Source organism: Triplophysa rosa, linkage group LG4 (assembly GCF_024868665.1).
Source record: "Triplophysa rosa linkage group LG4, Trosa_1v2, whole genome shotgun sequence".
Classification (NCBI taxonomy): Eukaryota; Metazoa; Chordata; class Actinopteri; order Cypriniformes; family Nemacheilidae; genus Triplophysa; species Triplophysa rosa.
In genome coordinates, this window is record NC_079893.1 from 6,052,824 (window position 1) to 6,079,465 (window position 26,642).

Genomic DNA, 26,642 nt, shown 5'->3' on the forward strand with positions numbered 1-26,642 from the left:
TTTCGTTTTTGTTGGTATCCAGGGTAACCAAGGACAGAGCTGTTACCCTGGCTACTGTGCTGGTAGTGGGAGGAGTTTGAAGCGATTGATTGGCAGATGGCTATTTCTTGCGCCACTTCCATGAATAAGCTCCATTAATTCCAGCTCCATAAATAAAACAGTCCACCCAAAAGCTAATTCAGGTTCCTTATGTCACCGCAATCTTCTAGTTCTGCATAAACCATGTTGATGTGTGAGTTTGCTCAGAGAATTGAGTTCTTAGTTATACTACAATTAAGTCAATCAATTTCGCAATACTTACAATAAAACACAAAAAATGTAATACATGATGTTAGTATTATATGAAATACCTAAAGCTGCATTCTATAACTTATGGTTAAAAACAAACAACAATGAGTTATTGAGCAAGTACGTAAAAATTAAAAATATCCTGTGGTTTGTTTCAAAGATGGTGATTCAGGGCCAAAAGTTATAAATTGCAGTTTATATGGATTGCATCAATTTTTTGACACAAACTAGACAATTGTTAACAATGCAGCCATTCATCCTAGTATACAGCAGTATATGGACATGTAATGTTACTTTTTTGTTGGTATCTTAACAAATCTGAGCACAGTTTGAGACATTAAGAAATCCTCTGAACTTTGATTTCGCAGTGCTTTTTCTCTGAAAAAAATCAGAAAAGCAAGAGGCTTCAGCAGTGATCTCAATTTGCCTCCGCATTAAATCCTATTGCTGCCTGAGAGAAATGAGATGTTATGAGTTCTCATTTTTTTGATTTATTGTTAAATTTTTGTGTGTACACAGCTGTTTGTGTGTTAATTTGGTGCTTTCGTGTATCACAGGTTTGACAACAGCGGCGATGGCTGAAGCTTTGAAAATCCAGAAGATAAAGATGATGATGGATCTGCACAAGAACCACAACGGCTCAGAATTCGATTTAGATGAATTAAACGCTCATACAGGTAAACACACGCAAACGGAATGGTATTATTTTTATTTTATTTTCGTTCACATGTGTGTGTTACTAACGTAAGCTGCGTATCCGCACGTGGTTGCGTATGTTTGTGTTCCTTTAAGAAAAAGCTTGTTTAATGTGCAATCTGTAGATGTGCTAGACAGATGGCCTTGCAATAATAACCTAGGCCTTCTGGGTGAGATGAGCCCCATCACAGAGCTCGCTCAGGGGGCCCATGTCACAGGGCTACGCTTGGTTTACAGAGACTAATGGTGACATTAATGACTGCTGCCTGACTGTGCATTTAGAGAAAACCAACAACAGACAGGAGAGCGGTTAATTGTACACCAATGAAAAGAAGACTGCGCCCTCCGGATGTCGCATGTGAAGGCGTATGCGGCGGACAAACGCGACCTCCGGAGGACGCAGCCTTCGAAATGAGACGCAGCATGTATTTTTTTAATTCCAATTTATTATTAGAATCTTATCGGTTAATGTTCGGATAACGAGTGTCGGTTCTCGGTTAGGGACATTAACCGAAATGAGCATCCCTAGTATGAATACTTCAGATGCACTCATGCATGCATAGGCGTAATTTGCGGGTGGGACAGGTGGGACATGTCCCCACCACTTTTTGGCAGAAATTAAGAAATGCTTGCGGAAGGTGTGTATTGTTTCGGGGCCATTAACATCTAAAAGTCGTGGAAAATGCTGGATGCGCTGCTTTCTCACCATCTCCCATTGCTCACACTCGTAACTTATATTTGCAGAAGACAGAGAGCCGCGACTTCATAAACGCGGCCTGTATAAAAATGCATGCATCATCCGCACTCGCTCCGCTTGCTTGTGCATCCAGTGTCTAAGCCCAAAATGCGTAAACCAATGAACATTGTGACATTTTTAGTCATAGGAATAAACTTTTTGTAAGTGTAGTGCACCGCAACAGCCCAATGACCTTCCCCAAATGACAGTTTGGGAACCACATACTGTGAGAGCTGGAGTTGATAAGCGGAGTAGCCAATGGACGGACCGCCCTCTATATATGATAAATATTCCCAACGAGTTATTACAGAAACAATTTATTAAAGGATAGTTTTTGTCATCTCTGTCCCTACCACTTTTCAAAACAAAGTTACGTCACTGCATGAATGAGATCACACACTTCAACACATAGGCTAAAGCAAACACAGATAACATCGACTTCAAAGGCCGAGTGTTTTGCAAGTGCAGCGTTCCTGTTGAGAACAGCTGCGGATGAGCGGAACTGCCGAGAGAATTTAGGAGAGGAGGAAAAAAGACCTTCATCAGATAGATGGAATGCAGTCAAGGAAAATCAGCATCAAGGATGACATCAGAAGAGAGGAAAGAGACAATGAGATACCTTTTTTCCTGACTAGTTGACAAGTTGAACGAAAAATTCCATGCATTATTTAACAAGATGGTCGAAAGCTGTCATACGGGTGATTGCCTGCGTTAACAGAAACAGGTGTGCGGGTACGGGTGCTTGTTTTCACGTGTGCACGTGCTTCGCAAGAAAGTCATGTATAGTTTACCGCACACATATTACGGCTTCGCCTCTGTTTCTCTCTGAGAGCATAGGGTGAGCATTTTTTGTATTCACTCGTCCACAAGCCCTCATCTTTTAGATTGCTGTCAATGGTGTTTAAATCTGTAGCTTTGGGACAGAAAAAAATATATCTTGCATTTACAAATGATATTATTCATCCTGATCTCACAGGAGTTCGTAACTATTTTACGAGGTGGCTAATTCGTATAAATTCGTACGATGTGAATCGTACAAAAATGTATGATTATTAGGAGAAAAGCAGTACTATAGCCCCTCCCCTAACCCCACACCTAAACCTAACGTCACTGGCGCTAAAGTGAATCGTACTAAAACATATGAATAAGTATGTTAACAAATAACAAATTCATCTTTGATCTCTTCTGTTAGAAATCACTCTGAACTTTAGAATTTTTGGTCTTTCAAAGTCTTTCAAAATTATAAATACAAAAAAATATATTTTGCATTTATAAATTACATCATTCAACCCGATTTTACAAGGTTGATAATTCATTTGAAATTGTATGATGTGAATCGTATAAAAATGTAGAAAAAAAGCAATAGTGAAGACCCTCCGCTAACGCCACCCTTAAACCTAACGTCACTGCCGCTAAAGCGAATCGTACTAAAACGTACGAATAAGATCGTACGAATTTTTACAAATTAAAAATTGTAATTAAATAGTGAGATTGTTGTATTATTAGTATACATTTATTTCTTTTAGAAATTGTATCGGCATCTCTGTTTAAAATTTGTTACTAAACATACTTCGCCTTTACTTGGATTCAATTCAAATGACGTTAAATGGACATTTCCCTGATTATAAATCATCACAAATTTACCGTTGCGAATCGAGCTTTCATGTACTTGCTCAATATCTGATGTTTGTTCGCTTGCATCTTTAATTCGACTGCCCTTGAAGTTTTTGTCCATTTAAACACAACCTTCGCGTTATTGTAAGCGTACTCGGCTTTAATCCCACATTGACAGTTCACAGAAACTGCCGTCAGATTTCTTTTTAAAAGACGTCAGTAATCTAAAACAAGGCCGTTAACAACATCAATCAAAATCTGAAAGCCATATCTGTTTGAGGACTTGGCGCCCGTGTTTGTGTACTTGTGTATGTTTGTGTTTGTTTTAGCGTGTTTCGCAGCACAGCTGCGTCTCTTGTTGTTTCTGATTGCTCCTGCGTTTTCAACCTCTCATCCATCTTCATCTGCCTGATTACCGTGAATTAGCACCCTCTCACTTACGGTACAGCTCCAGTCCCAGAAGATATATGAGTGTGTGTTGACACAGTCTTGATTTCCACAGACGTGCAGATCAGTGCACAGATGGCCGGTCTTTTGTACAGTATTCATGTCGTGGTGAAGGGTCCGAGCTGCAGAGGTGTACTGTAGTGTTGTAATATAACTTTAGTGTTTTGCTGTAATGAGGGAGCTTATTGTTTTTAATCAGGCTATTTTTGTCCGGTTGTGTGAAGATCTTATTGAAGGGGGCATGTGAATGTCTTAAGGGGACTGACTTTATTCTGGGTTATCATTGATTTCTTTCATCACAATCTGCCACCTAAACACCATCTGCTCACAGTGGCACTGACATGCATGCAAATGATAGATTATATCAGCTCTTTGTGGCTGTTGCCTTTTGGCCCAATTGCGTTTGTTGTATTCTGAGCTTACTTTTTTGGAACAATATAAAATAACATATTGTGCAGTTTTATTTAACAGTGCTAACAATGTTCTGTATTACAGCTATATATACAAAACCATTATAATGAGCCTTTACAATATAAATTAAGTGCTGAAGCACACACATAATGCAGTCCGCTGTGACACCAAGTGATGATGTCTCAATAGAATATTTCACTATACAAGTAGCGAAAACAGCAAACTAAAATATTAGTGCAAAAAACATAACGAAACCTTTTTTCTCGGTAGATCAGACCAAAAAAATAGCCTATAATGACTTCAAAACCTAAATTGTAGCAATAATTTTAAACGTAGAAAGTAATATAAATTGTAAATAAACGGATAAATAGAAATACAGCAAACTAGCATCCCTTTATCCAAGTTAACGGTAGTGTTTGAGCGAATGGCTATGTAAAAAGACTAACGTGGTGCGTGTACGCTTTTGAAATGATAAGCTGTGACAATCGACTAATTAAAATTTGTACGAATAAGTGTCTTCTAATCGAATAACAAATAATCGACTGTAAACGGGCAGCCGTAGATATGAGTGTGAGTAAATGATAAAAATGTTTGGGCGAGCTATCCCTTTAAGTAATATATTTTCTACATATTGGAATAGTTAAATTCAACCTTGATATGGATCAGTCTTATGTCTGAAAAAAAAATCAGTCTGATTTTTTTTAACAGGTAATGCAAATCAAATCAAAATGAGATGTTTTGCTTTACGGTGAACCTTTAAAAAATGACATCCAAAAAATGAATGGTTGCCTGGGACATTAAACAGCTTAGCGGTTATTATGTTAAAAAAAAGAGACAGTGGCAGATTACTGTGACAAGTGACAAGAAGATAAAATAAAACTTATTTAAATCAACTATTCCAAAAAAATCATATAATAAATGGTTATATTGTAGATTAATTTAGTGTGTGATTTCATATTTGACTGCCTTCATTCTGAACATTTCTTCCTCTTATATTTTCCACAGGACACAGTGATTCGTCTTGGGAGCGACATTCGTCACCTGTTTCAGAGAAGGCACAGCACAGCGTGAACAACTCGCAGCTCAACCCTCTCCAACACACCCATCTACTGGCCAGCCGTCAGTATTAAACATTCACACACACACTGTGATACATCAGAAGCTTCATTTACTCCATTGCTGTCTGATAAATCAGTAATGATCAGTATCTCTCTTGCAGGACTGGACCTGCCCTTTATGATGATGCCCCATCCGCTGCTTCCTGTTGGACTTCCTCCCGCATCTGTTGCCATGGCAATGAACCAGATGAACCACCTTAATACAATTGCCAACATGGTTGCCAGCGCACAAGTGCACAGCCCCGTCTCCAGGCCGACATCTGTCATCAAGGTAGAAGACACACAACACGTGAAGAAAACAGGCTTGTGGGCTTACTGGCTCTTGTGCTGCAAGGTCATGAGGGATTTTTCGAGAAAAAAAGAAACTATCATTTATTTTACCTTATTTTATTCCAAACCGTACAACTATCTTTCTTCAATGGAACAAAACACTTTAAACAGAATGTTAGTGACTGACAGCCTCAGTTTCAGTCATTCTCTTCAGATGAGAAAAATGTATAAATGATGTTCCGAATTGTCTGGGGTGACCCCATTCGCACCATATCTGTCCTGAAGATGGTGTTTGTTGGTGTTCACACATCTGTTCCATTTTAGCAGGAGTGTTTCGAGAAGAGCCCCTCTTTGACACCATCTGTGGAGGAAACACTTCCTCAGAAACCTGAACCATCACCTCAACAAACCAGTTCGGCTCCCAGCAGTCCCTCACACTCTCACACAATCTCCCCACAGAAACCAGGTGAGTTCAAACATTTAAGAAAACCACATAGACATTAACACATCTACATACATACAGTATATGCAAATAATGTGTAGACTAAAAACTTTTCAAGGGATGGGTTGGACTTATTGAACATGCAGTAAACATCCACATGGCAGACACCCAGAGAACCTTAGCTACAACCAAGAAACACCCAATGTAGCAAAAAAGCACCATGCACAATTTATGCAGATTTGAAATCTTATTGGATTCACGGGGATCCTGTAATATTATTCTTGTTTCATAACATCTTGCATATAATGTCCACAGCAAACAACATTACATGATTTACATTGAGAAGCTATATGGCTTAATCTAATCCACAAGCATTGCAATGGTTTTGGTGCATGGTAGTCAGAAACCTTCGCTTTTATTTTTGTACTTTTTTAATCTCTCTCTCTTCCTTTAGCGTATGACATTCATGACGAACACAGAGAAGCAAATTCAGCTCTGCATATTAACCGACTTTCCAATGACAGGGGTAAACTCTCTGACCTCATTTACTACCATTATAGTTCAAATATTACACACAGTTACATCACCTGTGTGCCGTTCGGTAATGCATTCTTTTATTTGTTTCGATACACAAGTCATCTCAAAGCAATACGATTAAACAGCATGTTCATAATTCATGCTATCTTTAAAAGAACAGTTCACCCAAAAATTCTGTCTTCATTTACTCACCCTCAAGTTGTTCCAAATCTGTATACATTTCTTTGTTCTGATGAATACAGAGAATAATATTTGGAAAAATACTTGTAAACACATAAATTGCTTTATAAATTTCTTTGTTCTGTTGAACTCCAAAGAAGATATTTTGAGGAATGTAGGAAAGTTAACAGGGCAATTCCAGCATTATGGATGTGACATTTTGCGTTATGGATGTGACAAAAATGCTCAGAGAATTGTTTGTTACGAAGATATTTAACCATCTGTTTATATTTTACTAAACCCTTGTTGATAGAGTCTAAACATCAGATAAATGTCTGTCTATGAACAAATTTTCCATTTTAAAAAAGGTTATGGATGTGACAAAAAAAGGACACAGTTTTTGGGAGATGACAAACTTTGTAGGCTTTCTGTGAATTAAAATGCACAAAACTGAAGCATTAGTACCCAATGAATAGAGAAGGGATGCCTCTTTAATTTTCACGAAATTGCCCAACAGTTCGGGGGGCACTTTTATTGTAATGTTTCCTACTGTGGTAGTCAGTGGTGGCCAAGAACTGTTTGGTTACAAGCATTCTTCCAAATATCTTTCTCTGTGTTCATGGAAACAACCAAATTAATACAGATTTGGAACAACTCGAGAGTGAGTAAATGATGACAGAATTCTTATTTTTGGGTGAACTATCCCTTTAACAGCAAATATGTAAAAAGTGTAATGTGTCAGATGTGCTGAAGTGTTGTGAGACCAGCGGTAGGATTCCATGGAAAGAAGATTTTTTTTTTATTGTAAAACATTTTATTGCAAAAAATAAACCAAATGTCATAAATTAAAAAATATTTTAGTATTTTAATGCTATAAATGTATACATTTATTTGAAAGATTATTTCCAATATTTTCTTATTTATTTACGTAACGTACTGTAGCTCAAACACTTTATGTTCTTAAACGCAGTTGAGCAGAATGCAGTGAAGCCAACTATATTTCAGAAGATGCCTCCTCAAACCTTTCCTTCAGGCTTCCCTGCTTCTCTCGTGTTCACCGATGGCCTTTCTTCTGTTGAGACTCTGCTCACTAATGTCCAGGTATTATGAAGGATCAGACACAAACACATACTAGTGAACCCACATCTATGATCTCTGTAACGTGTCTTATGCGTGTTTCAGGGCCTGCTGAAGGTGGCTTTGGAGAATGCTCGTCTACAAGAGAAACAGCTTCAGCAGGAGAGGAGAGAGCTGAAGATGGAGCTCTACAAAGAACGAGAGATGAGGGAGAGTTTAGAGAGACAGTTGACCTCTGAGCTACACAGTCGAGGTACAAACATCATACAATAGCGCTTTTATAAAATTGAGGCGGTGTCCACGGACATTCATTGCATTAAAGACCTTTAAATTCTGAAAAAATGTATGCGTGTTACCCGGTTACATTCACGTGTTTGATACGTGGCACACAAAATAAGATACACTGTTACTGTATATCTCAATGGCACTGGCTGGCACATTGTTTACCTTTGGTGCATTAAAGGGATAGTTCACCCGAAAATGATTTCACTCTCATGTCATTTTAAACCTTTCTTCTGCAGAACACAAAAGAAGATATTTTGAAAAACGTCGGTAACCTAACAACAATGGCCCCCATTGACATCCATTGCATGGACACAAAACCACTGAGGCATTTCTCAAAATATCTTCTTTTTTGTTCCACAGAAGAAAGAGTCAGTTTTTTAACAAGGCTGAATACATAATGACAGAATTGGTTTGCTCTACTTTCCTCTTTGTCCTGCAGCCACCATTCAGAGACGTCTGAAGAAGGAAAAGAAGGCAAAGAGAAGGTTACAGGAGGCGCTTGAATACGAGTCTAAGAGGAGAGGGCAAATCGAACAGGCTTTACAACAGGCCACCTCATCTGACCCTCTCAAACACGGTAAGACACACACAAACACACACTCATAGTGAGTTTCATTCAGACTGATACACTTTCAACAGATTTGGTCACCTGTCGCTATCTGTTAACACAGATCCAGTCAGTCTGGACATGGAGACAGAACACTGCAGAAGCCCGGAGGACAACTGCATGTTACAAGGTACTGCTGTGTTTATATCATTGTTTTCATCACAAAAATGCCTCTTCTTTATGTAAATAAGTTTATTATAGATTATAAATTTGGGAATTTCCATTGTTTAAAACCTAGCCTCCAAGATCGTATTCAGCACCAATTTTTTAGGCACGTATGTGGCATTAGTTAATTTGCATGACAGACATGGAACCTCACGGTCAGAAGATAAAAATAAACAACACTATCAGCAGACACAATTTCTACAGGTAATCCTTTTATCCATTCTCGTATGCAACACACTCACAAGCATAGTGCGTATTTGTGCGGATATGCACAATTTCAGCGGGAAGTTAAATGGTTTATTAACTTTTGATGTCTTTGACCTCATTTATCCTTCCCATCTCGACAACACCGCGTGCCTCTCATCCGCATCCTCCAAACAGATGAGATCATCGGCTCCCTCTGTCTCCGTGTGAGACCGTAAGCAAATAAACACATTGATGAATCAGAAGACTGGGGACTAATTGCAAGTTTCCTGTGTAAGCAAAAGCTCACCACAGGAATATTCCCGTTTGACCTCTCTCCTACTCTCCCTTCGTGAGAGAAATTATAAATTATTTGAATTACACTTCATGCTAACTTTATTAAAAATGGATCCCTAATGTTTAGAATACCTGTCTTTTAAAGCAACACGTTGTAGTTTTTTTACCTTAAAATTATGTCTCTAAAATTATTTTAACAACTCTTAACCGGACAAATTATACTGCCGCTGCTACATGAGTAGCCTCATAGCGGCTACAACCACACTCTCAATTATTTACAACACTGATAACAGACAATTGCGCTTATCAACCACATGGGGGAACCTTGAGCAAAAGTTCTATAGTGTTGCTTTAAAACCTGAATATGACCAATACAATGTCAAGGCAAAAACGGAACTATTTTACGAGGTGGCTAATTTTGGCTAATTCGTACAGATTCATTCGTACATTTTAGTACGATTAACTTTCACGCCAGTGACGTTAGGTTTAGGGGCGGGATTATGGGTGGGGCTTCAGTATTAATTTTTTCTAGTAATCGTACGTTTTTGTATGATTCACAACTTATCAATTTATACAAATAAGCCACCTCATAAAATAGTTACGAATTCCTGTGAGATCTGGTTGATATGACTCTTTCTTCCGGGGAACACAAAATAAGATGTTTTGAGAAATGTCTCAGTGGTTTTGGGTCTGTACAACGGAAGTCAATGGGGTGCAATGTTGTTTGGTTACCAGCGTTCTTCAAAATATCTTCTTTTGTCTATGATATAAAGAAATGATATTATGGTGAGTAAATGACGAAAGAATTTTAATTTTCATGAATTCAAATAAATTCATTTTGATCAATTCATTTCATACATACAGTATAATTCATTATTTTAACTATACTTTGCTTGTAGTTGTGTTTTCTCTTTTAAGTAGGCTATTAAATACTTTTTTCACATAGTTTGCTTCAAAATGTACTTGAGGAAGTGTACATTAATATTGAAATAGTACACTGACAACAATACTACTAATAGTACTGATATTAGTAGACTTAGTTCATAAAGGAGGCCTATACCTAAAAATATACTTGAATTTTACTTAATTATATCTAATAAAATGAACTTGTATGTTTAGTATGTTTCGTTTTTTTAAGGGCTGACTTACGAATGAAACATGTTTGGTCATTGTTTTCTTAAATTTGACTTCTTCCTCACAGAAAGCAGAATGTTTACAAAGAACCCAATTATGTATTAAGAAGAAGCAACCTCCCAGCGAAGTTCTCCACATCGAGGACAATCAACTTTCCAAATGAAGATTCCAACCCAGAGAGGACATTCGTGTTTTAAATAATGAAGAAAGGTCATAGAAGATCAGATCTGTCAGAGAGAGCACATCCATTTAAATGCTCTGTCCACTTTTGAACTCTTCCTCTAAACCTCACAGCATTCCAGAGTCTTTGTTTATATCCACATACTGTACTGTACATTTAGCTAAAATCCCTGTTTGAGTTCAACTGCTCTATGGAGAGCGGTAATGGCTTCCTGTTACTTGTATGGAAACACGTTCTGATATTATCCCTGAGGAACAGTTACAGACCGGAGACCTTCACTCCAACTGTCAAAAATGGATGATAACCGTGGGCCAGGAGAAGAGGGATAACTTTTGGTTATCAAGTTTTAAGAAAACTTGAGTGCTTCTCAAATAAAGTGTGAGAATGTTACATTTGTTCTTGCTTTTCTCTCATATGTCCATCTTCTGGTTCATCTGTCCATTTCTGTATGTAGGTCTGTTTAGCTTCCTGATACTGAAACATTCATTTGCAGCAGGTCAAGAATATTTCTTCCTAACTGTGTGTTGCGAATTTGTGAATTATTTTTGGGCTTTGTGTCAGAAGCTACTGAGTCCCATCTTGACTGTTTCCCATTTTGAGAAATGACTGAACGTCTTTCTTAATGAAACAAACAATACTTTTAAATGTATTTGACGTTTTAAACCTCCAGACTGATTTTTTCTGTTTCATCCGACTTTGATACCCCTTGAATCAAAAGTCATACGATGACCAGCCAATGGAAACTGGCCTGATGTGGTGCATGTTTTCACTTCCGTTTGTGTTCAGAAAGTCTCAACGTCTGTTTTTTGTGAGATGCAGTTTATTTCTGTATCCATTTACGACGTTGGCAGTGTGTGATGCGCTGATTTGGAATGCAATACAAAAAGCTACACAATTCCCGGATGATGCCATCTATCCTATAGACATTCAAGCAAGTCTTGAAAGGTCTTGATCAATGTCTGTCATTGTTTTATGCGGGACGACTACACAAATAAACAAAGCAATGTTCATGTCAGTGGTGTCACCTTTATCAATGCCTTCCTGACTGAAGCAAAAGCCATCAAACAAGCCTATTGATTAAGGCCATGCAAATGAGACCCCATTAGAGCTTAAATGTCTCTTCTCGGCAAACTATTGGCCTTTATTGACAGATATCAAAGTCCTCATTAACATTCACAGTTTGGTCTTCTCAGGGTCTAATGAGGAACTGTCGTTCGACCGGCGTCCTATGTATAAAAGTGAACGCTTGCATTTTTTGGAAAACAATTTGCAATAGCTTTAAGGACTGACATTGTAGTGAAAGCATTCACAGACAGTAATCCAGAAAACTCCGGCTGTGTCATATCCTTTTCCAAACAAGGATATCATGACTCAAAGTACATTTACCGTATTGCATAATCTGTCGTAATATTTTTCTTCTGCATATTTTGGAAACATGGAGACCATAAATCTGTGGGGACCATAAATAGGTTTGAAAACAGTCTGTGTTGATGATGAAACTATTTTTTTTTCATTTGTTCTGAATTAGAATCGCACTCTAAATATGGGAGATGGTCACTTTGGAACGTGGGAAATGTGTGCTTTAAAAACATACAGCTATTAAAAGGAAGCTGGAGGACAAACATAAATGTTTAGGATACAAGAAACAAGAAACCCAGATTTGTTTGAAATGATTGTTGTGTGAGAAATATATACAATGCGAACGCTTGTGTTTGTGTCCTCAGTTAATATGAACGTTCAGAAAAACACGTTTTTTTTTTCTCTCAGTTGGTAGGTTGTTTAGTTCAGAAATGCATCTCGTGTTATTGACATGTAGTCATTTAACAGACACTTTTATCCCTGCGACATAAAAATGAGGGCGCAGTTAACAAAATAATAATAAACAATGTTAGGGGTCTGTTCTCAATATAACTACTCAAGGACAGTACATTTATTTGTGGGGGGGGGGGGGTGCTGTTTTCTGAAGGTGGTCCATAGATCCATGGATGGTATTCGGTGATAACTGATTCCCCTATAATCCTCAAAACACGAACAAGAGTTTGTGTTTCTCATGAAATGTATGAAAAGATGCCGCTAAACAAATATCTGGAGATGAAATGTGATTTAAAGAAAGGTTGCTGTCTCGAGTGAGATATGGGCCCATTTCACGCACCACAGCTTTCAAATAAAGATACATATTGTGAAGGAACCACTCAGAAAGACATGGAAAATGTTTGTGTAACAAGATTACCCATATTAGGGCACAGTGGAATGGAAGGGGAGGAAATGGTTGAAAAGGAAATTATTAAATTGTTATTAAGTCATTGAACCCAGTAACAACTTTTCTCATGACATCTGAAGATAACAGTGTTTTTTCTCATTTAAAGTGACCAACATTCCTCTCCAACATTTGTGCTTCCTCTGTTGAGGAATAAGAATAAACATGTTTTAGTTAATACAAGTAAAATGCTTAGGTCAAATATATAAAATATTTATTCTTATAAATGTTACTATAAAAATATTTAAGAAAACATATTTTCTATTTTCAAAAAAATGCTATCCACACACAGCAGAAAACTTTTCCTCAAAATATTTCTGCATGAGCACAGATGTACATGAGTACAGACAAACAATATAAAATATATTAAATACAAAATATTTGCTACCTTTAACATCCAATGTGTATTTTTTTAGAGGATGTGTTGACAGAAATGCAATATAATGTACATAACTATGTCTTCAGAGGTGTATAAAGACCTTACATAATGAAGCGTTATGTTTTTATTATCTTAGAATTGAGCTATTTCTATCTACATACACCGTGGGTTGTGCATTATCCCAAACAGACAGAGCGCGTTTCGTAAATACGTTATCTCCTTTGGCAAAGAAGCGAAAATGTGACAACATCTTAGTTCTGTGTCAGCCAGCCTAGTGCTTCGAAATGGAGGGGTGGAGTGAGCCGTTAGCTGCAATTCGCAACGTCACCGCTAGATGCCGCTAAATGTCATACACTGGACCTTTAAACTGAATGGGTTGTACAAGTCAATCCAACTTGAACTTACTGTTTTGAACATTGGCAAGTGATAAATTGCTTTAATTCAATTAAAAATCAATTCAATTAAAATCAATACAGCTTTATTGCTAAAATATATATGGAGAGAATGCATCGAAGGAAACGTAAATAAATAAATAAGGACTCAGATGTGAGATTCACATTCCAGCTCACACTGTCTCTAGTGTAATACCAGGCGATTGCAATGTAAAAGATCAATATTTCAATTTCAGATTGCATTTTTATCCACAGAGATTAGAGAACAATCAAATTCTCGATTTTCTCCGTCTGTGGAAGGAAGAATCTTTCGGCATTACTGATAGCGAAACGAAAAAAAATTAAGGCTGGGTGCGAGGTGTTTGTTTTTGTGAATTATTCATTGAGATCTGTTTGTGCAAGTGAATAGCCACTTGCTCCAATATCGAAGGGCAAATAATACAGATTGCTCAAACACAACAGAGTAGGAATTTGACATTGAGAAGTAGCAACGCGGACAAAGACTTCTGCGCTGCACTGAGCCTACTGATAAACAGTTGCACGAGAGCAACACTTCATCTTCACGTCATTACAAACGTTTTGAGAGACTTTGCATATTGTTAATGTAGCATACCAGACATGCTACTTAATAAAATTATTTGATTTTACAGCTAGATTTTACATGCAACACTGTTTTAATTGCTTATTTTAGGCCTATATTGCTTTATTCTGGACTACCAGTCTAAGAATTGTGGATTTCATAGTTTACTCTTAATTATGGACCCGAGACGATTTAGGCAGCAAAAGAACGTTTTTTAAATAAAAGTCTCCTCAAGTTTATCCTCTGAACAAGCCATGATCTGTTCTTCTCTATTGGTTTTACTGCCACCTTGTGGCAAAGTCTGTGAAACTCTCCTTCCTAAATTATCCACTCATTAAAACTGATATTCTTTTAAATAACCCCATAAAACACTTGTTTTGTTTTTATTTTTTATTCGCCATTTGTCATTACACTTCATAAAACGCTTATCAAAAGCACCATCTACTGTACAGTAATGACCTGAAGGCTAGAAACGCATCCTGCATATTTATACCCATTAGATTTGCATATACTGTACAGTTCAATCCCAAATCAATAACTTTCATCCGCAAGCTTCGCTTTAGGTAATCTGTGTCTGCATACAGACACCTGTGGGGCTTCACAATCACACACACAGCTTTTGGAAACAGCAACATAGATTATCAGATAAACATTTAAAGTAAACAATACTGTTGAGAAAAATATAAAAGAAACACTGCACTCGAACATTCCCGGAAACTGACATCACATACGTAAACACTGCAAAAGCAAAAACAAATATGAAGAGATCAGGCAAAATTTGTGCCTTATTTGGTCAAACAAAAAGGAAAAGGTCACAACTTTCGCATTGCGAAACCGCTTTTTCTGTTTGTACCATTATCTGTATTACCATGTGAGTAAAATTAGTGGGACATGAAAGTCCAGCCTTACAAGATGCCAAATTGAAAGTGATAAATAAAATTTGGATTGAAATACCCCTCCAATGCGAATTTGAATCACACAAATATTTTTATGAGACAGGAAAAATATTAATTATGCTTATATATCTGTGTGACTTCAATATAACAATACTGAATGAAAATATTCAAAATTCCAGCCAAACCAGAATAACATTACAGCATGAAAATAAATGGATAGTTTACCCATATATAAAATTATTTCATAATTTACTCACCCTCATGTCATTCAAAACCTCTATGACTTTCTTTTGCAAAATATCTTTTTTGCTTTCTACAGGGAAAAAAAAGAGTCGTATACAGGTTTTCAATGAAATGAGGGTGAATAAATGATGACAACATTTTAATTTATGGTTGAACTATCCCTTTAACACTTCAAGTAAACAAGAAACAAAGACGGATATATGTTTTTCTTAATGACAGTAGGCCTGGTAGATTATTGTTATTTTACCTTCAAATAAAATTTATTTTCATTAGTCAGCAGAGCCTACAATATCATTGAAAATATACTTCAGACAACAAAAGTTGGGGGATGGTCCACGAGACTTCTTTTTTCCTAAAAAAAAAGGAAATCTGAAAAAGTATCAAAGATTACCAACATGTACCAGCATGTGCCCAAACACAAGCAAAGGTTTGAATAAAAGCTCTGATTTGATTGGTCGATGCTATTTGTTGGATCTGACAACGGCATTTTGAACCTCCGAATTATTATTTTCTAAACTAAACTGAAATTGAAGGTATATCAGAGATTCAGCTGTCAAAGGGACAAAAGTCCTCAAAACAAATAAACAAAAATGTTCACACCTAAGAGACATGTCAGAGTTCAGTTTTATCCTGGCCAAGAGGAACTTTCTTTTGAATCTCCTCATCCGAGCTATATCCAGCTTCCTCAGTTTTCCGCTTGTTTTTCTCACTTTCTGAAATTTTGGACTTTTTCTTCTTCTTCTTCTTCTTCACCTTCTTCTCTTTTTTCTGACTATCCTCGCCATCTTTGCTCTTCTTCTTCTTGCTCTTCTTTTTCTTCTTGTCCTCTGCGATGGCCACCGTGTCCCCCTTTTTCCCGCTCCATTTCTCTTTAAGACAGGCTGCAGAGAGTACACATGTTGACAAACCTTTAGACCAGCTGTCCAAACTGTTCAAGTGATCAAATCCCAACTGTTTAGTCAGCGACATTATTTAGTAAGTGACATCATCTACATTGGTTGCTATAGTAACAGCACAAAGTCAAACTATTTAGCAAACAGAAAACGAAGCTGGTGATATGAAGACAGACAGCACAGATTGATGATTTCTATAACATCATTCGGCACTTCAGTGTCTCATCAAATTCTAAGCTGTGAGGTAAACTAAACCCTACTGGCTATTCAATACAGTAGAAATGACTTAATTTCATTAGAAATTATGTCAAAACATGGAACAAAGCTGTGCATTTCAAAGCACTTTAGTGTGGAGTAAAACACAGTATCATCAGTTTCACTGTACCTGTATCCTGTCCTTTCAGCACGTGTTTTTCACACAGGTAGGTTGTGAGATCTTCCTCTTGTTTGCCTTTATACCAGTCTTCAATTACATCTTCATACTGCTCCACCATCACATCACACTGAAGAATGAAATAAGTTGCAATATTTTGAGAATAAAGACAAAATTATGAGAACTTTTCTTACTGTATGCCAACATTAAATATCCTAACTGGTGCCAAGATGTTTCAAAAAATATTTTGTGTCAAATTATTTACTCGTATGACAAGTGGCCGTATAAAAGCGGGATGCACATCCAGCGAATTATTTCAAAATGAACCTCTTTCTGTGTGACACATTTTTACAGATCCATTTTACATATAAGTAACATTAAATTTTGAGATCTCGCACACACCTGTTTCTTGAGGTCAGCCACTTCTGCACTGGTCTCATTCCACAGTTCAAAAGGAATGTCCATAACCACCTTCACGCCTTTATGCACGAGGTTATGCAAGGTGGAGAAGGTCTCAGACATACCCTGAGCAGAGAGCGAGAGTGTGTCAGAACTCAAAGACTAGACTTAGTTATTGAAGACATATAACTGTGATGGGGCCAGGCATCTCATCACAAACAGGTGGAATTGGGTCATTCATGTGCAAATGGGTGAAACCAGGTCAGCGTTGTAACAGGTATCAATGTTAAAGATGGCTTACCTTTGCAAAGCGATTGCTTCCATCTCTCTCTTTGTGCAGATTGTACTGCATAATTCTGGAGCAAACATTCTCCATCACCTCTATAAAACGAATATCACTACAGAAAAAGAAATAGCCGAATAATAGAATGGTCATTTGTGGCCTACGCTATTATTTTAACCCATAGACAGGAACTGAATAAAAAGGCAGACTTACGATTTGACATATTTGATGGGGGGTGCGCCTTTATCATCCAAAAAGCGGTAGTTGGTTTCAATGACTTCTTTCGTTTTGCCCGTCTCTTCAAATGCGGACTTCATCTCAATGCTTACAAATTTGCACACTATAAAAACACACAAAACACATACTGATAAGAAAAAGGGAACAGAAAGTGGCCGTACATCCAAACCTAGTGAGCAGCCTACTCAGGGCATCACAAGTGCATTCGAAATATACAAAACAGCCTATGCAAAACACTAACTTACTAGGCAGCTCACTAGGTTTGAGACACAGCCAGTGTCATGACAGATGTAAAACATGAGTTCTGTTGAACAGACTAGGAAATGCTCTCGGTTGTGACCCTGCTCGCGCACAAGCTTATATATACCGTTGAATGGTATGAATTATGCACAGTAAGACTAGTAAATATACACCTATAAATCAATTTTACAATATCAATATATAGAAGTTTTGACACCTTTAGAAGCGAAGACAGCAAAATCATTTTTATTTGTCAAGAATAAATTTGGCAGATGTGTGGTAACGTTACACGTTGTTATTTGAGTCGTAATGTTACAAAAGCCCCACAACGCATCTTAAATACAAATCTCAAGAACTTCTTGTATGATTCAATAATACCCATGTACAGTGCAAAACAGTCGTCTCTTGTTTCAACAAAGCATTGAAATGCACATCATTTCACGATGTATCTGAATATTGAGCAAGACTCATTGTGAATAAGGACAGTGTTCCTACCTTCACATTTATTTGGCAGATTCACCCAGTCATCGTCCCCGCTTTTGTTTGCAAACGCGGCACTTACGAAAAGTAAGACGATGTAGATAAAAACATTCATTTTTTGTTAGCGTCAACGATTTGAAAACGAGAAATTATAAAACACTCTACATCCTTTTTCAGTGGCCGCTATGTCTGATGCTTTCACTTCCGCTGTGGCAGGTTGACGCTGACGAGTGAACCAATCGGCGACGGCGGAGTGGCATCGGGGAACCAATGAAAAGCGTGGGCGGGCCTGCGAATGTTTTTAATAGGCGTTTCATTATAAAAATCCACTTTGCAGGGAACGTTACGTTAAAATCCATTAAATGTGTTAAACGAAACATGTTAAAAATATATAAAAATAAATGAAAGTCCGTACATGTGCAAACTGCAATGATGTACAGTTTAGCACGTTTGTTCTAAATGCAGTGCAGCAATTAAATTAAACAAAAGCTATTAAATTACACTTAAACTGCATCTCTAAGCTCTGTGGTTGCTTTTACTTAAATCTAGTCTATGCTCATGAATTGTTTTTCGACTCTTTAATTTATGCAAAGCATATAAACAACCACCAGATGGCACTACACTTCAGATAATCAGATTATCTTCAAGACCTGAAATTGCTCTCATAAATTACCATGTCATGTTCTCCAATTACTCGACACCTGTTACAGGTCAGCAGTGTTGGCTCATCTTGCCAGGAGGATAGAATCAAAATATTGAAATACCCACTATTAGAAATGAGCCACACCCCTTAGCTGATTTTTTTACTTTAATATAACCATTTCTGAAGGTATACATTTATTAACACTATACCAAAACGTTTAGGGTCACCCACTCATTCTGTAGCCTATTAATATTTTTCCCACATTTAAAAACATATTTTAGCATATTCAGTGAACCATTTGATTCAAATGAACCAAAATGTTCTCCATTTTATCAAACTAGCAGCTTCTTGAGGTCTCACCCTCGGATAAAGTACGGAAGGAGTTCACATATATTTCATGGCTCCTATTGGCTTATATTTCTTCATTATTCAGTCCAAGTCATACATTTCAAACACGTTTTCATTATTAAACAATATAACATTTTTGTACGAAAATTTTATGAAAGAAATCTTCAGGGAAAGAAATGAATATGTTGGCAAAAATCACGCTGCAGTTGGACTCAAATCCAGAGCAGTGTAGTGTATACTGTACATCTCTTCTATACCTCATCAGGAATTGGCATCAAATAAGACACATTACCACGGTTACTCTGCTTTATTGAATCTGCATATTCGGCATTCCCTTGAGCTTAGATTCTGGCTGTCAGAACTACGTTTTAGTCTTTATCATATGTTCACACGTTTCCAAGGAAAAGTACAAACTGATGTAAGAATCATACAAGAGAGCGTGTATTTCATTCAAGTGTTTACACAAGCATTTACAGCGCCTTGACGAAAGTATTCAGACCTTAACCAACTCTCTCATTTGACTGGATTACACAGTCCTACGCTGAAATTGTGTGCTTTGTGATGTTTTATTTCAAGGCACAGAAACTCTGCACTGTAACTTACATTCGTCTATGTTAGAAAATGTTTAAACACAAAGGATTTACTCCCCACATTTTATTATTTTAAAGAGCACACTGTTGCAGCCATGAATGCATCAGTCTACTAAGAATGTGCTACTAAGAGTGTAGATTATGGGGTTCTCTTGACATTTTTATTTCAATTTAAGGAATAAATATATAATCAAAAGATCAAGTTGAATCGTGAAACAATGCCAAATTTTAGTGTGTTTTGAAGTTGATTAAACGTCAGAGTGCTTTTGGCAGGCGCTGTATATGTTTTGTCAGCATTCATCATCGCACAATAGGGGGATTTCATATTCGATGCATGTCCCTGGACATTTCCCCTGTACCTGATTATTATAATATACTAATTAATATTCACACATAGTAAAAAGTAAAGCAGTCAAACGAAAAAGAGAACTCCCAAAACATTATATTATATTATATATACTGTATAAATAAAGTCTGTCTAGACTAAAACAGTCTTGAAATTAAATCATTTATACATGCTATTCAAAATACAAAAATAAGATTTCAGTCATGTTAGATTCTAGCATAACTTCAGCCCTCCGGGTGCATAACATGAGTAATCCCAGACTATGATGTGCATGTATTATAGCACTAAGGTTAAGGATCTTACTGTTACACCAGGTGAGAAACAGCATTAGCTTACAAGTAAGCTCCTTCGTAAAATACCACATCTGTACCACCGAGAGATGCATGAACATCATATCCTGTCACATACAGTATATATAAGATATGTTTCTTGTGATGTACACGTTCCAACACAAACTATATTTAATAAATGAAACCAACGATTATGAAGTGACATTGCTTTCAGTGCACAATGGTGAGATGTACTGTATGGAACAGGATGACAAATGGAACGAATTGGTAGATAGTTTTTTAAAGGAAAAGTTCACCTTCAAAATGAAAATTCTGTCATCATTTACTCATCCTGTTGTCATTTTAAACCAGTGTGATTTTCTTTCTTCTGCATAACATAAAAGGATATATTTTGAAAAATGTTGGTCACTAAAAACATTGGTCCCCATTGACTTCTATTGCATGGACACAAAACCAACGCAAGTGAATAGGGACCAACGGTTTTTGTTACCAACATTTTTCAAAATATCTTCTTTTGTGTTCTGCAGAAGAAAGAAAGTCACACAGATTTAAAATGACAACAGGTTTGAGACACACAAGCATCTTAAAGTTCACCAATGATAACTTCTTCATTAAATTGATCATTATTTGCTATTATTGCTGAAATGTTATTATATCGTCGCTGGCGGACTGAAACCTCATATCTCCAATTTTTTCATAACATATTACAATTGGCCACCTTCATGTTTGTCTGTGGATTTTGTAAATATTTAACCAACAAAAAGTATTAAAATGAACTTGTCAACAGCGTTTAATTCATTTTCTATAAACTGGCTGTTAGAGATTTTTTAAATATTAATTAAAAAAGTCAATATTAATGATGCAATCCATAAATTTAGTCTCTTTATCGCCATCTCTGTTTGAAACATAAAATCGCAACTTTAAGTACTTATCTTACCTGGGTTAAATTTAAATAAAGTTGAACTAACCAATCAAATGATAGATTGCAGCTTTGAAGTTAACCAGCAATAGATTTGGCAACATTCACCAAAAGTCTGCATGGCTTAGGCGACGTCAGACAAGGAAGTAATTTCAGATACAAAATTGTTACATTTTGATGAACAATTCTAAAGACGAACATTTTTTCCTCTTTGGAGTGATGTGCGCTGATGATTTGTGCGTAGTAAGACCATGCACATATACGACAAAAAGGAAACCTGGTCGACATGATTTTATGTTCATTTTAAATGATTGTAATGATTTTTCTGTCATTTCGACACCGTCATCATCAGCATCTGTATTTTGAAATTCTTCACACAACTGTCTGAAACAGAACTGCTGGCTTCCACAGCATGTCAAAGTGGTACAGAGAGAGAGAGAGCAACACAAATAGATAATGAAGTGGTAAACTGGTGAATAAATGTCTCAGATGACTTATCCAAATATTTGTGTATTTCTAATGAACCCTTTTGTCTATTCTGCTGGTTATGACATGTTTCCGTTTCTTCTAAACCTTTCTGTTGTCCGTCATTCCATCCACCTCGTAAATAGCTTTCGATTTGGTTAAATCTCAGAGAGAAAATACTAATATTGCAGCAGCAAACTAAATGCGATAAAAGAAAGAAATCGGTTGTGGTTAAGGTAATAGTTATTGATATCGTCACTGATTATTGTTATTATCAAAGTGCTGTACAGTACATACTAGCAATACTATAGCTGCGTGGTCACCGAATCATCCTGTTCAGTAACCCAGTGGGAGGTGTCTCGCATCTGTCCTTCACAAGGCCCGACCAATCCCTGGAACACGTCCTCGCTGGAGTCCAGGAGGCGGGAACTGGAAGCTGAAAAATTGGAAGCACAGTGGAGGGAGGTGGGTGGGGAAAGAGGTCCTAATGTCAGCAAAACATCCCTCACGTTATCTCTCTGTCCATTAGTTGCCATGGCAACACTGTCGCCCTCATTTAAAGTGGCCACATCCACCCGATTGAGGTTGGTCTCACTGCGGGTGACAGGACCATCACCCCTGGTGAAGCCTAAGTCCTGCCAAGCCCCGGGTGGGTGAAGCAATCCATCTGAGATAGTGTAGGTTGCTGCCGTAACGCCTGCGGGCTGGGGAAGGTGACTGCCCATGCGTGAGAAGAGCAGGCCGAGCCGTCTGAAGGAGTTCTTCTTGGAGCTAGAGAAGCGTGAAAGGCGCCTCCACGTCCGTGAAAGTGCAGGTCTTGCCGGAGCCACGGAGGAAAGGGAAGAGGAGGGCGAGGGGTTCTTCCTTAATCCGTTGATCTTTGGTTTACCCTCCCTGTACGCCGGTGATGCTGCCGTCGCCGTGGCGACCTCTATTCCGGAGATAGAGCTGAAGAGGGCGGAGACGCCATAGGAGGGATCCGAAGGCGTGTTGGTTTTGAAAGTCACGCCCTTGGCTCCGATGCTGCTGCCGTCGCTGTGGTGACAGTTGTTGCTCGACACCTCGCCGTCATCGCTGACCTCGTCTCTGAACGTGGCCTCGCTACTGGAGGAATAGTTCCTCCGGGGCGGCTTCCGGTTGCCGAGGAGGTCCAAAACTTCGTAGCGGAAGCTGGAAATGTCCTGTTTTAACTCCTACACCAAAGCATAATTGCAAATGTACATTGATAAAAATGAATAAAAGTATTTTATTAAAATCTTTTATGGACTTAATTTATTTAATTTCAAAACAAAGATTTAAAAAAAGAAATTTCAAAGATTTTGTTGCCCCAAATCCCTTATTAGACAAAAATATTTCATAATGATAAATACAATATTTCATAATAATAACTAAAACAAAGGTACTTTAAAATTAAGTGAATTATGTCCTTATAAAGTAAATATTTGAAAAACCTGTGTGATTTTGTTGCCCCAAATCGCTAAATAAATCATAAAAAAGACAATAATATTTTATAATAATACAGAAAATATGTAATAATAATAATTAATAAAAAAGACAATTTTTATGGGCATAAATTCGTGTTATTTTAAAATAAATATTTAAATAATCTTTTTTTCTGCTATTTTGTTGCCCCAAATCCTTAAATAAATATTTAACAAAGACGATTTTTATGGGCATAAGTCACGTTATTTTAAAATAAATATTGAAATAATCTTTTTTTTCTGCTATTTTGTTGCCCCAAATCCTTAAATAAATATTTAACAAAGACGATTTTTATGGGCATAAGTCACGTTATTTTAAAATAAATATTTAAATAATCTTTTTTTTCTGCTATTTTGTTGCCCCAAATCCTTAAATAAATATTTAACAAAGACGATTTTTATGGGCATAAGTCACGTTATTTTAAAATAAATATTTAAATAATCTTTTTTTTCTGCTATTTTGTTGCCCCAAATCCTTAAATAAATATTTAACAAAGACGATTTTTTATGGGCATAAGTCACGTTATTTTAAAATAAATATTTAAATAATCTTTTTTTTCTGCTATTTTGTTGCCCCAAATCCTTAAATAAATATTAGACAACTATATTTTATAATAATAATAATAATAAAATATTTAATAATAATAAATAAAAGGCACTTTTTTTCTGTGTTATAGTCATTTGGACCATAAGAAATCACCTAGCAACATACTGGCAAAATCGCAGAAGCAAACAACACCCTGGCAACAACCCCCAACATCAGCATCATGACAGCAATTTTACATGCATTCAAATATTTACATTTTCTTCAAAATGCATCGATTTGCATGCTAGTCTTCTTCTAAAATATGTTTGAAAGACAGTTTAGTAAAGTAACAAGACTGGAGCCTTTATTTGGGACAGTGTTCCTGTTGATAAGCATGCATGACACCTCAAGGACAGCTAGTACCTTAAAGTTCTCTTCCGTCAGGCCTTCGTTCGTCTTAGCGCTGCGAATCATGGATGCCACGTACCTCTTCACCAGACTTCGAATGACCTCCTGGAGGGGTTAAGGAGAAGGTAAACAGTCGTATAAAACAGCACCCCATAATCTTGTTAATCTGGTAATGTGCAGCTGTGTCTTTGGTACGATGGTGTGAAGACAGAAAGATAGGGAAAATAAATCCACCGGCACATCATGTAATGCAATTACATGCACATTGTTTGTATCCGTGCATATGTGTGTGATCATAGATTTTTTTCGCTAACGTACCTGATAGTGCTGATTTTGGATCAGTCTGTCAGCGTGCTTTTCCTGAAAGGAGAAACAAATATTAACGCTGTTTAAGGGAAGTAATTGATCTAATTAGTAATTGAGTAAAGGCTGTGTTTCATTGTTTGTTAATTATCCATTTCAGTTCCATTATATTATAATATGTTATTTGGGAGAGATAAGAACACTGCAGTAACGGAAATGTTTAGCAATTAATTGATTTGACAGCACTATTACAAAGTGATTAATTTTCAAATTCAATTTCAATACTCCTGTAAAGCCCCACAATGCCTTTGCATTTATTTCCCTTGTGACAACCGAAGTGCACTGAGATTGGTGAATAATACAGTACAAAAGGACTGTATAATGTTTGTAAATTGTCTTACTATTGCAGTTTAAACAGAGATTTTTAGTGTTCTTATCTGATATTCCCGAATAGCCGCTCTCTTCTCAATTCTTCATGTAGGCAGGTTTACATAACCATTAAGATTTTATACCAACACAGCATTGCCTGAAAACATGTGGGAGAGGGTTGAGTGAGTGTGGATGGAGAGAGAGAGAGAATGTGTACACCTGTACTGATGTATGCTATTAAAGAGCATGCCGAGAGATGGATTTGTAATAAAAGCATTGAGCAAACAAGAGAGGATGTAACTGAAACAAAGACGACAAGGATCCCTGACTGTTTCAAGGGAGTTGCATAGAAACAGGAGGAGGTTGAACCCTGGCCATCTTACACCTCATTACATCATCAAAGGAGAAATAGAAATTCGGCGTAGAAACAGATCTTCCTTCATAGAAGTTTTATTCATTCATATGAAGTTCCGCTCCGGTGATTCAATTGAAATTCAATTAGCTACCAGTGGTGGTGGAGCACGTTCTCTGTGTGTGTGTTTGTGTGTGTGTTTGTGTGTGTGTGTGCGTGTGTGTGTGTGTGTGTGTGTGTGTGTGTGTGTGTCTGTGTTTATGATGTCACCAAACGCTAAGATTCATCTCATGAATATTAATGAGTTCCTGTGCTGACATAGCAGGGAACCGTCTTGGTTACATAACAAGATTGTTATTCATGTACAGAACCTTCACCATAGTAGGAGTAACAGATGGGTAGTTGACACAAAGTGTTTTTGGATAGTGGACACGTTTATTGGTGTAACTGTATTGTAAATTAAAAGCCTGCTTTGTATAACTGTACATTAAACATCATTTATAGTTTTTTGCGTCTAAAATTGACATTTAAATTACATTTATGCATTTGATATGTCCAATGTGTTTTCTATTTTTCTGTCTATTAAATACTGTCAATGTTGTACTTAAAAAAAAACAGTTCACCTCAAAAAAGTCTGTGATCATTTACTCACTTAACATGGAAAAACGGCATAATAGTACATTATCCCAAGGATGCTTATCTTAAAGGAACAGTTCATTTATTCACCCCCTCACGTCTTGAGTAGCGGTCAGATTTCTTTTGTTTTGAAAGTCATGCAAGATTTTTAAGCTGTTAGCTTTGTTCGTGTCAAAGGTTATTATATTTTCTGAACGTAATGCATGTTGATTCAAGTCTAAATATAATTACTGCATCCCACCATGAGTCAACATCACACTTGTTCAAAAAACAATAAAAATGTAAATCGGCTCTTTATGCATTCCGTATGTGTGTGTTAGTTCTGTTAGTCGTCATAATGGGTAATGCATCCTAAAATGAGCCGGCTGAATTGTTCTTAAGGTGTAATTTAAAACAGGTTCACTGATGGAACCGGAGAGACATGTTCTATTCAGAATTTCTCCTTACCGTGAATTCCTTCAGGTTCTCGTGTTTGTGGGGTTCTTCAGGCGGAGCAGCCTCTGACCCGCAGAGACGCTTGTGCACCCATTGACACAGGTACCAGCATGACTTGGGACTTGGGATGATGTTGAAGGGAGGAGGGAGTGTCCCTCCCTCGTCGAAGTAACTCATCCACAGCTTGGTCCGAGCAAACTTCCACTCAATGTCAGCGTGGTCCTGCAAGGGA

The 26,642-nt window shown here is 37.1% G+C and overlaps 3 protein-coding genes across 6 annotated transcripts in view; 1 reads left to right on the forward strand and 2 right to left on the reverse strand.

Annotated features, from left to right (window-relative positions):
* The window catches only part of dachb (dachshund b), a 29,876-nt gene extending 17,340 nt beyond the window's left edge, over positions 1–12,536 (forward strand). The window contains exons 3-12 of one of the 3 annotated variants that reach the window (XM_057332805.1): positions 846–965; positions 5,198–5,311; positions 5,412–5,581; positions 5,905–6,046; positions 6,477–6,548; positions 7,689–7,819; positions 7,901–8,048; positions 8,520–8,657; positions 8,752–8,817; positions 10,534–12,536. In XM_057332805.1, coding sequence (XP_057188788.1) covers positions 846–965; positions 5,198–5,311; positions 5,412–5,581; positions 5,905–6,046; positions 6,477–6,548; positions 7,689–7,819; positions 7,901–8,048; positions 8,520–8,657; positions 8,752–8,817; positions 10,534–10,571 — 1,139 coding nt within the window. In that variant the 3' untranslated portion in view covers positions 10,572–12,536. Of the gene's footprint in view, positions 1–845; positions 966–5,197; positions 5,312–5,411; positions 5,582–5,904; positions 6,047–6,476; positions 6,549–7,688; positions 7,820–7,900; positions 8,049–8,519; positions 8,658–8,751; positions 9,812–10,533 lie in introns of those variants that run through there. The other 2 variants (XM_057332804.1, XM_057332803.1) reach the window with 2 other exon arrangements.
* Positions 12,537–14,627: 2,091 nt separating this feature from the next.
* On the reverse strand, positions 14,628–18,518 carry cnpy3 (canopy FGF signaling regulator 3). The gene is made up of 6 exons (XM_057331729.1): positions 18,315–18,518; positions 17,556–17,682; positions 17,361–17,457; positions 17,063–17,185; positions 16,673–16,790; positions 14,628–16,275 (listed from the first exon to the last, which is right to left on the reverse strand). Exons 1-6 carry the CDS (start codon positions 18,412–18,414, stop codon positions 16,007–16,009), a joined length of 834 nt encoding a protein of 277 aa, XP_057187712.1. The 5' UTR covers positions 18,415–18,518; the 3' UTR covers positions 14,628–16,006.
* A 1,064-nt stretch (positions 18,519–19,582) lies between these two features.
* trpc5a (transient receptor potential cation channel, subfamily C, member 5a) overlaps positions 19,583–26,642 on the reverse strand; it is a 60,101-nt gene continuing 53,041 nt past the window's right edge. For both annotated transcript variants that reach the window (XM_057332345.1, XM_057332346.1), the window contains exons 8-11: positions 26,423–26,632; positions 24,634–24,675; positions 24,331–24,420; positions 19,583–23,093 (exon numbers count right to left, since the gene is read on the reverse strand). In XM_057332345.1, the coding sequence (XP_057188328.1) occupies positions 22,206–23,093; positions 24,331–24,420; positions 24,634–24,675; positions 26,423–26,632 (1,230 nt within the window). In that variant the 3' untranslated portion in view covers positions 19,583–22,205. The remainder of the gene's footprint in view (positions 23,094–24,330; positions 24,421–24,633; positions 24,676–26,422; positions 26,633–26,642) is intronic.

Coding starts and splice junctions, on each gene's coding strand:
- cnpy3 (XM_057331729.1), bottom strand. CDS start 18,414: ATGAATGTTTTTATCTACATCGTCTTACTTTTCGTAAGTGCCGCGTTT. Junction 17,683..18,314: donor TCTGCCAAATAAATGTGAAG/GTAGGAACACTG, acceptor GTGTTTTTATAG/TGTGCAAATTTGTAAGCATT. Junction 16,276..16,672: donor GCTGAAAGGACAGGATACAG/GTACAGTGAAAC, acceptor TACTCTCTGCAG/CCTGTCTTAAAGAGAAATGG.